Source organism: Aedes aegypti, chromosome 1 (assembly GCF_002204515.2).
Source record: "Aedes aegypti strain LVP_AGWG chromosome 1, AaegL5.0 Primary Assembly, whole genome shotgun sequence".
NCBI lineage: Eukaryota > Metazoa > Arthropoda > Insecta > Diptera > Culicidae > Aedes > Aedes aegypti.
The window spans coordinates 304,011,929-304,026,159 of record NC_035107.1 but is presented as its reverse complement, the minus strand read 5'-3'; the positions used below and the strand labels follow the sequence as shown (position 1 = coordinate 304,026,159).

General features: G+C 43.7%; 1 protein-coding gene across 3 annotated transcripts; it reads right to left on the bottom strand.

Annotated features, from left to right (window-relative positions):
* Positions 1–1,036: 1,036 nt before the first annotated feature.
* LOC5579074 (zinc metalloproteinase nas-4) lies at positions 1,037–13,912 on the bottom strand. 3 transcript variants are annotated; one of them, XM_021838384.1, is made up of 3 exons: positions 13,461–13,912; positions 2,337–2,773; positions 1,037–1,413 (listed from the first exon to the last, which is right to left on the bottom strand). In XM_021838384.1, the coding sequence occupies exons 1-3, from the start codon at positions 13,795–13,797 to the stop codon at positions 1,090–1,092; spliced, it is 1,098 nt and encodes a 365-aa protein (XP_021694076.1). In that variant the 5' UTR covers positions 13,798–13,912; the 3' UTR covers positions 1,037–1,089. The 3 variants fall into 3 exon arrangements, with proteins under 3 accessions (XP_021694076.1, XP_021694077.1, XP_001657262.2); XM_021838385.1 differs by lacking the exon at positions 1,037–1,413 and adding an exon at positions 1,453–1,881 and having other exon boundaries at positions 13,461–13,904; XM_001657212.2 differs by lacking the exon at positions 1,037–1,413 and adding an exon at positions 1,960–2,233 and having other exon boundaries at positions 13,461–13,900.
* Between the last annotated feature and the right edge of the window lie 319 nt (positions 13,913–14,231).

Sequence of the window (14,231 nt, the reverse complement as noted above, 5' to 3'; positions counted from 1 at the left end):
GGAATCCATCCCTGTTGTGTCGCCTCAACAATGCACTATACGGGCTGAAGAAGTCTAGTCAAGTCTGAAGCCAGAAGCTGGACCATATGCTGAAGCATTTCGGGCGAACTCAATCGAAATACGATCCCGGCGTGTACTACCGCATCGAGGGTAGCAGCATAACATTCCTGGCAGTCTACGTGAATGACGTCATGATATTCTCCAATGACAGCGGATGGATAGTGCAAACGAAGGCGTTCCTGAGTGGTCTGAAGAACTGCCTTGGAATCCGAATCACCCGAACGAATGGAACCGTAGCGCTTGATCAGGAAGCCTAAGTGGAAGCGATGTTGATTGAGTACAACATGGCGAACTGTAAACCAGCGAAGGTGCCGATGACCGACAAGCTCACGAAGGGCAATTCTCCCAAGACGGATCAGAAGGCGAGACCGATGGCCAACATTCCGTACCAGGAAGCAGTTGGAAGCCTCGCTCAATGTACTCGACCAGACATACTGTATAGGTCGAATCAGTTGAGTCGGTACAATTCCAATCCCGGAATGCAGCACTGGCACTGGGGTGCCAGGCCGGGCGGACGACAGAAAATCCAACACCGGCTACGTTTATATGGTACTGTCTGCTGCTGTTCAAGAAACATTGTGGTGGGAAGGACTCACTGCACAATTCGGAATGACGGGTTCAATCTACGGCAATCATTCTATATCCGGGATTCTGCGGTGTCTCCATTCTGTACTCCGTAAGGTGGAATCGGCCAGATCGTAGCTTCAGACTGCAAAACCAGATCTTTGATGATGATCTTTATTGTTTAGGTTAATCGCAAAGCTCTGAGGACTTCGTTGGAGTGAGGTATTCCACTATTGGGAACTACGCTAAGTAGAATAGATCATGATAACCAGTAACCGAGGAGGATCAAGGGTGTATACGAGTTAGATTCAAAAGACCTTCGGATTCTCTAAAACAGATAATAATTGTAGATTAAGCGTCTCCTTGAAGATATGTCAGAGCTAGTACAAGTGCGGTATTGAAACACGAATGATGATCAATGATGTTCTATGAAACATAATGATGAAACTTTATTCAAACATGATACTACTTCTTTTCGTCAAGTCCATACCCGTACGGTCCCGGATATCCATACGGATAAGTTTGTGGCCCACCGAATCCATACCCCGGATATCCGCCCACCCCGTTGTTCGGATAATACCCTCCCCCAAGTCCCGGTCCACCCGGATAAGTATTGGGTCCACCCGGCAGTCCACCGGACCCTCCTCCGAACGATGGAATCGGGAACGGCAGCGAAATCGGCGGACTGGTCTGCCCTCCTTCCGCACAGCGGTACATCCGGTTGGCCTTCTCGATGTCGCTACGGGAGAAACCCTCGCGCTGACCCATGCTGGCGCCGTTCGTGGGGCGCTGCAAGATGACCGGAAGAACGGGAAAAAGACACGGATCTTTAGTTTCCTTAACCAACGGCAGTGTATTTATTTGTTCGATTAGGTTTACAGTGCGCTACACAGAGTGACACAAACAGGTGTAAAATGAGGTAGATGATCGTGATTTGTTCAGTATTAGGGGGCTTCTGGGGATCTAGAGTTGTTCAGCGGCGTTGGACGTAGAATTGGTTTCATTATCACCAAAGGCGGCTCCGATGAGGTTTCCGATGAATCCGACGACCTGAGCTCCGGTTGGACCACTTCCGGGACGTTTGTTCGGTCTGCTGGGACGAGTTGGCCGCTGAGGTTTCGACGCCACGGATCCACTGGATGAGCTTCCTGAGCTGCTGGCACTGCTGCCACCCTTGCAGCCGTACATTCCGTTCAGCTTATCGATGTCCCCCTTGGAGAACCCATTCCGCTGACCCATCTTGTTGCCACCGGTTTTCTGCGGATGAGGAATCATGAACAGTTCACGTCGGAATGATCGCTTTGATGTTAGAAGCTCAATGATACAAATGATGAATTGCTTTCAATCTCCATTACCGGACGACATTTATTCAGACATTGTAAACTTATGAAAACCTTACAAATAAGTACAAAAAATATAGAGAGGTAGATGTTTCCCGTTTGATCTTATGGTTAGGAGTGTTCTAATACTGTCCAAGTCACCAAAGAGAGAGTGTGCGTGAGTTCCCAACAACCGTCGCGCTCTACTTGCAGTTGTACATGAGATTGATCTTCCGCAGATCAAGGCTACTGAATCCATCCCGTTGTCCCATTACACCGCTGAACTTCTTCTGCAGATGGGAAAGAGAGTGACACCAAAACCGGACAACAAATAACACGATTAGTTCCACAAAAAAGTCCCAATTTCCAACAAAACCTCCAACCGCTTCTTACCTTGGCCACGATCGTGTCCTGTCCGTTGGACGAGAACGCCTTAGCCGAGTAGTGCATCACGCTTCCGTAGTCGTACTGGACCCCGAATCCATCGGTTGTTCCGGCCTTGGCCTTGGCGAAGTTGTTCTCCGTTCCCCGCTGGATGTTCTGCGTCTGAATGCGCACCCAGTCGTCCCGCTCGGAACGATTCTGCTCGTGCAGGAACCCGAGGGCGTGCATCAGCTCGTGGACGATCGTTCCGACCTTGGTGGTGCAGCCGGGCATCTGCAGATTGACCTCCTGTTTGCCACCGACCCGACCAACGCTGGACCAACAGCCGCTGCTGCTGCTCTCGATCGAGATGTAATCCCGCTCGCCCATGTGCGGCACGAAGCGGATGCACGTGTTCTTGTGGTACTGGTTGATGGCGTCCTCGATCATCTGCATCTCGTTGGCACCTGCGGGGGGTTGTAGAATATACGGGAGGTCGTATCAGAGGTTACCAAGGAGAATGTAGGGCACATAATTTACCATTATCCCAAAGGATTGATTTCTTAATTCGACAGGATTGCCACCACAATCCGACAAGATTGTTTCCACAATCCGACAGGATTGTTTCCACAATCCGACAGGATTGGTCTCTGTCTCACATGATTAAAGCCTCAATCCGACAGGACAGAATTCTTTCCACAATCCGACAGGATTCTTTCCACAATTCGGCACGATTAATTCCACAATCCTACAGGATTGTTTCAGCAATCCGACAGGATTTTTGTCACAATCCGACAGGAATGTTTCTCTAATCCAACAGGACACTTTCCACAATTCGACAGAATTGTTTCCACAATCCGACGGGATTGCTTCCGTAATTCGAAAGGATTGCTTCCGTAATCCAACAGAATTGCTTCCGTAATCCGACAGAATTGTTTTCACAATCCGACAGGACTGTTTCCACAATGCGACAGGATTGTTTCCACAATCCAACAGGATTGGTTCCACAATCCGACAGGATTGGTTCTACAATCCGGCAGGATTGGTTCCACAATCCGACAGGTTGGTTCCACAATCCGACAGGATTGTTTCAGCAATTTGACAGGATTTTTGTCACAATCCGACAGGACTGTTTCCACAATCCGACAGGATTGTTTCCACAATCCGAATTGTTTCCACAATCCGACAGGATTGTTTCCACAATCCGACAGGATTGTTTCCACAATCCGACAGGATTGTTTCCACAACCCGACAGGATTGTTTCCACAATCCGACAGGATTGTAGCCTCAATCCGACAAGATTGTTCCCACAATCCGACACGATTGTTTCCACAATCCGACAGGATTGTTTCAGCAATTTGACAGGATTTTTGTCACAATCCGACAGGTCCACTATCCGACAGGATTGTTTCCACAATCCGACAGGATTGGTTCCACAATCTGACAAGATTGTTTCCACTATCCGACAGGATTGGTCTCTGTCTCACATGATTAAAGCCTCAATCCGACATAATTGTCTCAATCCGACAGGATTGTTTCCACAATTCGACAGAATTGTTTCCACAATCCGACAGGATTCTTTTCACAATCCGGCACGATTAATTCCACAATCCGACAGGATTGTTTCAGCAATCCGACAGGATTTTTGTCACAATCCGACAGAAATGTTTCTCTAATCCAACAGGACACTTTCCACAATCCGACAGAATTGTTTCCACAATCCGACAGGATTGTTTCCACAATCCGACAGGATTGTTTCCACAATCCGAAAGAATTGTTTCCACAATCCGACAGGATTGTTTCCACAATCCGACAGGATTGTCTCCACAATCCGACAGGATTGTTTCCACAATCCGACAGGATTGTTTCCACAATCCGACAGGATTGTTTCCACAATCCGACAGGATTGTTTCCACAATCCGACAGGATTGTTTCCACAATCCGACAGGATTGTTTCCACAATCCGATAGGACTGTTTCCACAATCCGATAGGATTGTTTCCACAATCCGACAAGATTGTTTCCACAATCCGACAAGATTGTTTCCACAATCCGACAGGATTGTTTCCACAATCCGACAGGATTTTTGTCACAACCCGACAGGACTGTTTCCATAATCCGACAGAAATGTTTCCACAATCCGACAGGATTGGTTCCACAATCCGACAGGATTGGTTCCACAATCCGACAGGATTGGTTCCACAATCCGACAGCATTGGTTCTACAATCCGACAGGATTGATTCCACAATCCGACAGGTTGGTTCCATGTAATCGAAGTTACCATTTGTGGCGATCGTTCAGCAACTGTGATCAAAGTTACCTTTGAAGATCTGAGCTGCCAATCGTCATCGACCTGATTTGTTATTCCTAATCAAGCCCTCATCAAGAGCAGACGTATTTTATTACAACTCTAAAATAAACTGTTATTTGTTCATCAAGCTCTATTTACTACTTCCTTCCCACTTTTGAGATCCGAACAAGACCAAATCTCTTCAGGTTATGGGTCCCTCGGCGAAAGAGAATTACGGAATTCCTCAACTGAAAGGGGAGAACTTTGCGAACTGACAGTTTAGAGTCAAGTTGCATATGGAAGCCGCGGAAGTTTCAGAAGCGCTGGAAGAAGATGTTCCAGGTGCAGATCCCGAACGGAAGAGGTTTCTTCAAATGGACCGGAAGGCCAAATCCTTACTGGTCAGCTTCATCTCGGATGAGTGTCTCGAGATAGTTCGGGAAAAGCAAACGGCCAAGGCCATGTGGAAGGCGCTTGAAGATACGTTAGCCAAGAAGTCGGTGGCAAACCAAACGGTACTACGGAAGCAACTGGCAAGACTCCGAATGAGGGCAGGATCGTCAATGCGCAGTCATTTTCAAGCACGGCAGCTCAAGACAGCAGGTGCAAAGTTAGAAGAGAACGATTTAGTACCGCAGCTGTTCCTGACATTGCCGGACAGCTACGATCCTGTTGTTACGGCATTAGAAAACATGAATGAAGCTGAACTTACGCTGGAAGTTGTGAAGCAAAGATTATTGGCTGAGGAAATGAAGCGCACGGATCGTTATGAAGACCCTATTCAAGAAAAGGGAGCAGCGTTTGTGGGAGGACGGAATAAGAAAGTCAAGAAGTTTACGGGAAAATGTCACCACTGTGGCAAAGTCGGGCATATGCAGAAGGACTGCCGGCTGAAGAAACATCAAGGTGAAGCGAACTCGGCATGTGAAGCGAAGGCAGTCTCCTTCATGGTGAACCGAACCACATCGTTGAAGAAATCCAATCAAATTGTGTTTTGCGTTGACTCGGGATGTAGTGACCACCTGGTCAACAACAAGGATTATCTTCAGTCCCTGCGGAAGTTGGAAAAACCGTTCGTTGTGGATGTAGCTAAGGATGGTGTGACGTTGATCGGAGAATACGAAGGTGAGATACGAGGTTTCACCAAAACTGGGATCCGGTTTGAGATGAAGAATGTGGTTTATCTGCCAGACCTCCGTGAGAATTTGTTGTCTGTGAAGAAGCTATCTGAAGCTGGCATCGAGCTGTCGTTTACCGGTAAAACTGGAAGAAATTCAGCTATAATGAAGCATGACGGTGAAGTAATTGCAGAAGCGTTCCTGAATAGAAATCTGTACGAGCTTGAATTGGTTGTTGACGAAGTTACACCGAAGGCCAACCTGTGTGGAGCTGAGGTGAGTTCAATATGGCATCGCCGTCTGGGTCATGCCAGCCAAAATTCCATGGATAATCTTATGAAGCACGGAATGGTTACCGGAATCCAAGAAAAGCTGAAGAAAATCGATTTCTGTGAAACATGTGTCAAAGGAAAGCAGTGTAGAGATCCGTTTAATGGTTGCCGTTGCCGACTTCACCCACTTTGCTGTAATTTACACCATCAAGAGGAAATCACAGGTATTTGATTGCTTTAAAAAATATGTGGCGATGGCGTCAGCCCATTGGAACCTCAAGATCAGCAAGTTGACTGTAGACCAAGGCACTGAATATTGTTCGAATGAGCAACGGAAGTTTTACAGGCAAAAGGGAATCCTGATCCAGCCAACGGTCGCTTACTCACCGCAGCAAAATGGTGTTGCGGAGCGATTCAATCGCACGTTGGTTGAGAAAATAAGATGCATGCTAATCGACTCAAGAATGCCGAAAAATATGTGGTGTGAAGCTGCGTTTACTGCAACGTACCTGCTGAATAGAAGCCCGACCATGGCAATTCAAGAAAAGATCACCCCTGCTGAATGTTGGACCAGAACTAAACCGGATTTAGGGAAGCTACGAGCAAGAGGGGGAGAATCATGTTGATGATGCTGCGAACGATGTGGAAACCGGCCGTGAAAGTGACACAGATAATAATGATGATGATGCTGATCAAGTTTCCGAAAATTTCCCCGATGAACTGAGTACAGACGAGGACGAAGCTCAAGTTGAAGACCGACACGATACACAACCTGAGGCGCTCCCTTCGCATTCAAGACGTGAAGACTGCATAGAGTCAACCACGAGGCGCAGCGAACGGGATCGTAAACTCCCAGGTAAGTTTCTGGATTTTTTCACCGGTTTTAGAGCAACCTCTGCTGTTAAAATTCCCAACCGTGTAGATTCACCGACGAACTATGCGGAAATCACAGACCGTGATGATAGGGCGCTCTAGTATGCTGCTGTGAACGACAAGCTAAAATCCTTGAAGGACAATCAAGTTTGGAAGATCGTTCAATGCCCGGATGGTGTGAGACCGTTACAATCAAAATGGGTTTTCTGCACTAAACAAGACGAAAACGGCGTTGTCATCAGACACAAGGCAAGACTTGTAATCAAGGGTTACCTGCAGAAACCTGGATTGGACTATCAAGAGACGTATGCTCCAGTGGCAAAACTCACGACGATATGGACAGTATTGGCAGTTGGCGTTCAAAAAGGGTATTACTTCCACCAGATGGATGTGAAAACAGCCTTTCTGCATGGCGAATTACGCGAGCAGATTTACATGGCGATTCCAGACGGAGTGAAGGCGAACCATGGTGAAGTGTGCCAACTAAAGAAGTCCCTTTATGGCCTTAAGCAGTCGCCAAGATGTTGGACCGAGAAATTCAACAATGTCATTTTGAAGCTCGGATTCAAGAGGTCTAGACATGATTATTGTCTTTATGTGCGACTTGGAGAAACAGCCGGTGAAACCATCTTCTTCTTCTTCTTTCTGGCGTTACGTCCCCACTGGGACAGAGCCTGCTTCTCAGCTTAGTGTTCTTATGAGCACTTCCACAGTTATTAACTGAGAGCTTACTATGCCATGACCATTTTTGCATGCGTATATCGTGTGGCAGGTACGAAGATACTCTATGCCCTCGGAAGTCGAGAAAATTTCCAACCCGAAAAGATCCTCGACCGGTGGGATTCGAACCCACGAAACCATATTCTTGGTTCTTTACGTGGATGACCTACTTATAGCTGGAGCCCATTTGAGCGAAATTCAGGCCCTGAAACTGCAGCTGTCCCGTGTGTTCAATATGACCGACTGTGGAGTAGTGAAGCCCTTTCTTGGGGTCAAGATCCAATACGATCAGCAAAACGGAAGAATGGAATTATCGCAGAAAGCTAATATCGCGAAGATGCTTGAAAAATTCGGTATGGCTGAATGCAATTCATCACGCAGTCCTATGGAGAAAGGTCTACAACTAAATAAAACCCAAGGTGAGCGAACCCAAGAGCCGTATCGAGAGCTTCTAGGAAGTCTGATGTACACGATGATGTCGACAAGGCCGGATATCTGCTTCTCTGTTGGGTACCTTGGCAGATTTCAACAACAACCAAATCAACAGCACTGGATGGCACTCAAACGTGTCGTACGTTATTTAAAAGGAACTCAACATATAGTGATGGAATTCAAACGGTACGACCACGCGAAGCCGCTTATTGGTTTTGCTGATGCGGACTGGGCTGGTGACCGAGAAGATCGCAAGTCAGTGAGCGGATACATTTTTCAAGTCTATGGAAACACCATATCGTGGTCTAGCAAGAAACAAACAAGTGTTGCAATGTTATCGAGCGAAGCCGAATACGTTGCCTTGAGTTGTGCTGCTGCCGAAGCTATATGGTTGACAGGTATTCTGGAGGATTTAGGAGTGAAGCAAATCGAACCGGTTACGATGTTCGGAGATAATCACGGATGCATCGGTATGGCGAAAAATTTGGAGTCCAAACGAGCTAAACATATAGACATCCGATATCATTTTGTCTGTGATCATGTTGCCGAAGGGAAGCTTGACGTACGACCAATAGGAACAAAGGATCAATTGGCTGACATATGTACGAAGGCACTAGATGGTGATCGTTTTGCTACTCTCCGGAAGAATCTAGGGTTACACGATCGAGAGGGGGTGTAATCGAAGTTACCATTTGTGGCGATCGTTCAGCAACTGTGATCAAAGTTACCTTTGAAGATCTGAGCTGCCAATCGTCATCGACCTGATTTGTTATTCCTAATCAAGCTCTCATCAAGAGCAGACGTATTTTATTACAACTCTAAAATAAACTGTTATTTGTTCATCAAGCTCTATTTACTACTTCCTTCCCACTTTTGAGATCCGAACAATACCAAATCTCTTCATTCCACAATTCGACAGGAAGTCTGTCACAATCCGACAGGGAGTCTGTCACAATCCGACAGGATTTTTGTAACATGTGACAGAATGTTTGTCACAATCCGACAGGACTGTTTTCACAGTCCGACAGGATTGTCTCCAAAATCCGACAGAATTGTCTTCACAATCCAAAAGAATTTTCTCCTAGATCCAACGCAATCCGACAGACTTGTCTCTGCAATCCGACAGAATCACAACCAACAGGATTTTCTCCAAAATCCGACCGGGTTGTCTTCACAATCCGACAGGATTGTTTCCACAATCCGACATGATTTCTCCACAATGCGACAGGATTGTCTTCACAATCCGACAGGATTGTCTAATCCACAATCCAACAGGGTTGTTTCCACAATCCGACAGGATTGTCTCCTCAATCCGACAAGATTGTCTCCACAATCCGACAGGAATTTTGTAACAATCCGACAGGATTTTTTTCACAATCCGACAGGATTTTTGTCACAATCCGATAGGATTGTTTCCACAATCCGATAGGATTGTTTCCACAATCCGGTAGGATTGTTTTCACTGTTCGATAGGATTGTCTCCAAAATCCGACAGAGTTGTTTTCACAATCCAATAAGATTGGTTCCACAATTCGACAGGGAGTCTGTCACAATCCGACAGGATTTTTGTAACAATGTGACAAAATTTTTGTCACAATCCGACAGAATTTTTGTAACATGTGACAGAATGTTTGTCACAATCCGACAGGATTGCTTTCACAGTCCGACAGGCTTGTCTCCACAAACCGACAGAAATGTCTCCACAATCCGACAGCATTGTCTTCACAAGCCGACAAGATTGTCTCCAAAATCCGACAGAATTGGCTCCACAATCTTACAGGGTTGTTTTCACAATCATGTCGCATTGTCTCCACAATCTGACAAAATTTTCTCCGCAATCCGACAGGATTGTCTGTAAAATGCGATAGGATTGTCTTGCACAATCCGACAGAAGTGACTTTTGCGATCCGACAGGATTGTCCTCAATAAGTTACACTGCGGAACACGTTTTTGTCTCCAGCACCAAAATACCGCTATTCACTCAATTAAGGGTTGCTGAATCCATTGCCGTTTTCAGAAATATCATAGCACATCCAGTTTTTGAGATATTGACTGTTGAAAATGCAAAAAATGACTATTTCAGCCAACTTGCATGCAAGTTTCCCAGCTTGTAAGGTAATATATTGGCTTGATTTGCCAATGCATTCAAACTTTATGTGTATAACAATACTTATCATCAAAGTTTGTATTATTTTCGATACGGAAAAGTTATTTTATGATGGTTTAGAGAATTGTTGTATTTTGCCATACAGAAGAAACGAAGAATTTTGTATCCTGTGTATGTATGTGTCTTTAGTAGATTTGGGGCTGCTGAATCTGATGCCGTTCTCAGAAATGTTCCAGCACGTCACAATTTTTAGCTACAGGTCGCCAAAGTTGTACAAAACACTGCTTTTATTAAGGTTTACATGAAATTTAAAGTACAATTTATCATACTTTTTTGTAATCTAATCCACCAAACATGCAAAATAGAACTTGAACTTTCATTTCAGACATAATTTGATTGAAATTGCGCGATTAAATTTCGATTAAACCGATTTTTTCAACATGCTTGCAGTCTCCATGAGCAATTCTCGCTGAAACCAGGCCGCCATCGGCACCCATCGTTAGAATTCCAATTTTATGTCCCTGATCGCTAGCTTTCGATAAAACTTAAGGGTGGTCCTTTTTGTTTTCTCAAATTGGTGGACCCCTCGTACGCCAGCTAGCTAAACAGTTTGCAAAAAAGCCCATTTTTTGATAAATCTTGGGTATTTCTTCACGTGATATGTCTCATATTTCCCTTGGAACACATACCAAACTTAATGGCATCGTATAGAGAAAGGATATAGCTTTCATTTGAAGTTAAAAAAATCCGGCGGCCATTTTGAATTTGGCCGCCATCTTGAATTTTGTTAGAAAAATCGTTTTTTCACCATTAGCGCACCGCTCGTTTTGAAATCTGAGATCACCATCAGAAAGCTGAGGAAAAATTGCGTAAGATAGGCTACAGAAACTAGGTGTGCAATGGTATTTACCCTATGAAATGAACGATTTTCTAAAACATGTTCCACGATTTTGACGTATATGGCGAGTGCAATCAATGCAAACATCATTTTTTGTACAACAAAGATACAAGTTTTCAATAGTTGGTGTATTTTTCGAGTCAGATGAAGAATAGGAGTATTATTTAGAGTGATAAAATCTGGCGGCCATCTTGGATTTTGACGTCATCTTGATTTTGACTAGTAGAATGAATTTTTCACCTTGATAGCACTCAGCATGTCGAATTTAGAGGTTACCAATAAAAACAAGGTTACGTATACTCTTCTTCTTATTATTCTTCATTTTTCTGACGTTACGTCCCTAGTGGAACCGAGCCTGATACTCAGCTCTATTAGTTATAAATACAGGTTATTAAATAGGAATTTTCTTTTATAATACGATTTTTAATAACAGAATATTTCTTCGACATATCTTTGAATTCAGTAATTATGAATAAATAAATTTAATGAATAAAAACCGTCCAAAAACATTGATTGAAATAAACAATTTTTTTTTTTACCATATGCTTTTTTTGTCATCGAATGAAGTTTATAAATTGTGCGTTGGGACATTAGTAAGTTTTGTAAAACATTTCCAAAAGTGCATTAATTTAGAATGGAAATCTTAAATTTTTAAGCAAAAAAAACCCTTGATTTTCTGAATCATAAAGTATTGTTTTTACTAACACCCAACATGCATGTGAAAAATAGCGAAATTGAAAGGTGGGAAGCAGGCTTTGTTCTAATGTGGACGTAATGCCGAAACTCAGGTGAATCATTTTGAGTTTGGAAAATCTGGTGGCCATCTTGGATTTCGACGCCATCTTAGTTTTTAGCAGTAGAATGATTTTTTACCATCTCAGCGCTCTTCATGTTTAATTAATTAAAGATCTCCGTTAAAAAACAAACAGATTCTTTATTTCTTATCTTATTTTAGCTGTTCAACAGATTGTTCATTTCTATCAATGGTTTTAGACCAAATAAATGAAAGAATTAATGCTATTTTTCAACTCGCAGATATGCAGAACAATCATTCAGGTGGCAAATAAGCGTTAAAAAATTCTACTTGTTAATTTATTTTTGAAGCTTAGGGGCTGGCTCTATTCCAGTAGGGACGTAACGTCAGGAAAAAGAAGAACAAAAAGAATAGTAAGTGTAACGGTGGCATTAAAATTCAACATGTTGAGTGTTATTAAGGTGAAAACTCATTCTACTACTTAAAACCAAAATAGCGTCAAAATCCAAGATGGCCGCCAGATTTTTTCACTCAAAATAATACTCCTATTCTTCATCTGACTCGAAAAATACACCAACTATTGAAAACTTGTATCTTTGTTGTACCAAAAATGATGTTTGCATTGATTGCACTCGCCATATACGTCAAAATCGTGGAACATGTTTTAGAAAATCGTTCATTTCATAGGGTAAATACCATTGCACACCTAGTTTCTGTAGCCTATCTTACGCAATTTTTCCTCAGCTTTCTGATGGTGATCTCAGAATTCAAAACGAGCGGTGCGCTAATGGCGAAAAAACGATTTTTCTAACACAATTCAAGATGGCGGCCAAATTCAAAATGGCCGCCGGATTTTTTTTAACTTCAAATGAAAGCTATATCCTTTCTCTATACGATGCCATTAAGTTTGGTATGTGTTCCAAGGGAAATATGAGACATATCACGTGAAGAAATACCCAAGATTTATCAAAAAATGGGCTTTTTTGCAAACTGTTTAACTAGCTGGCGTACGAGGGGTCCACCAATTTGAGAAAACAAAAAGGACCACCCTTAAGTTTTATCGAAAGCTAGCGATCAGAGACATAAAATTGAAATTCTAACGATGGGTGCCGATGGCGGCCTGGTTTCAGCGAGAATTGCTCATGGAGACTGCAAGCATGTTGAAAAAATCGGTTTAATCGAAATTTAATCGCGCAATTTCAATCAAATTATGTCTGAAATGAAAGTTCAAGTTCTATTTTGCATGTTTGGTGGATTAGATTACAAAAAAGTATGATAAATTGTACTTTAAATTTCATGTAAACCTTAATAAAAGCAGTGTTTTGTACAACTTTGGCGACCTGTAGCTAAAAATTGTGACGTGCTGGAACATTTCTGAGAACGGCATCAGATTCAGCAGCCCCAAATCTACTAAAGACACATAATTTGGTTCTTGAGACACGCAAACATGTCATTTTTGTTACGCTGTGTTATGAATATATGTTATTGTAAATTATATTATAATAGACAAGCCGTCATTAAAATTTTGTAATTCTAAAAGAAATTAACGAATGGCAAAATTCTACAGTTTCCATTGGTCTATAATCATTGGTTTTCAAAATTGAACCTCAAAGCTGTTTAAAAGTCCAAGTAAAACCTGTATGCCTTCAAACTATCCCATACAATCGTGGCATAAAGTTCGAATACTTACGGAAATTCCCATTGATCTCAAACGGAACCACGCCTCCTGGCCACCGTGTACTCTTGTCCGCCATCCCATTCCTTCCGGCCGGCCTATTGATCAGCATATCACCCTCGACGTACGATCCCAACTCTTCCGGATTGACGCCATCCTTGGCCGGATCGTAATTCTCCAGCAACTTCCCCGTCTCAACATCCGGCTCACCGTACAGATCCAGCCCCAGATCGGACAGATCAATCTCATCCTCACTGCCCTCCACTTCGTTCTCATCCCGAAGGATCACTCCGGAATCAACCACCGCGATCAGCCACGTGGCCACGATCACTAAGAAAACCTTCGGTAACATGACACTCTGTGTTCTTCGCTTTTCTTGACTTTTAGAACCGAACTTGATCGTCACCGAGCAAACACCAGGAGGGAACTGATTACCACCTCGGCAACCCGGCTACCTATTTATATGAAAGTGATAATGCAGCAAAATTTCCTTTCCATTTCACCCTATAAAAAAACGCACACCTTTGAAATTCGCCACCCGCCCATGAAAGAACCCGCCGCGCAAAGATTGCCGCCGTTCAAGAACGCCCTAGTAGGCGACGACGAGGATCGGCCCATCGCGAAGTTCTTGCCAATGAGTATGCCTACTACGACGATGTCATTTTCATTGACCGATAAGAATTTTGCGCGAACGCGACTTGTTTGGGTTCTAGCAACGGTACACGATCAAATCCAGTCGGGTGGTGGACGAAGCATGCCATGGAAGGCAAACGCCTCGCTCCGAAC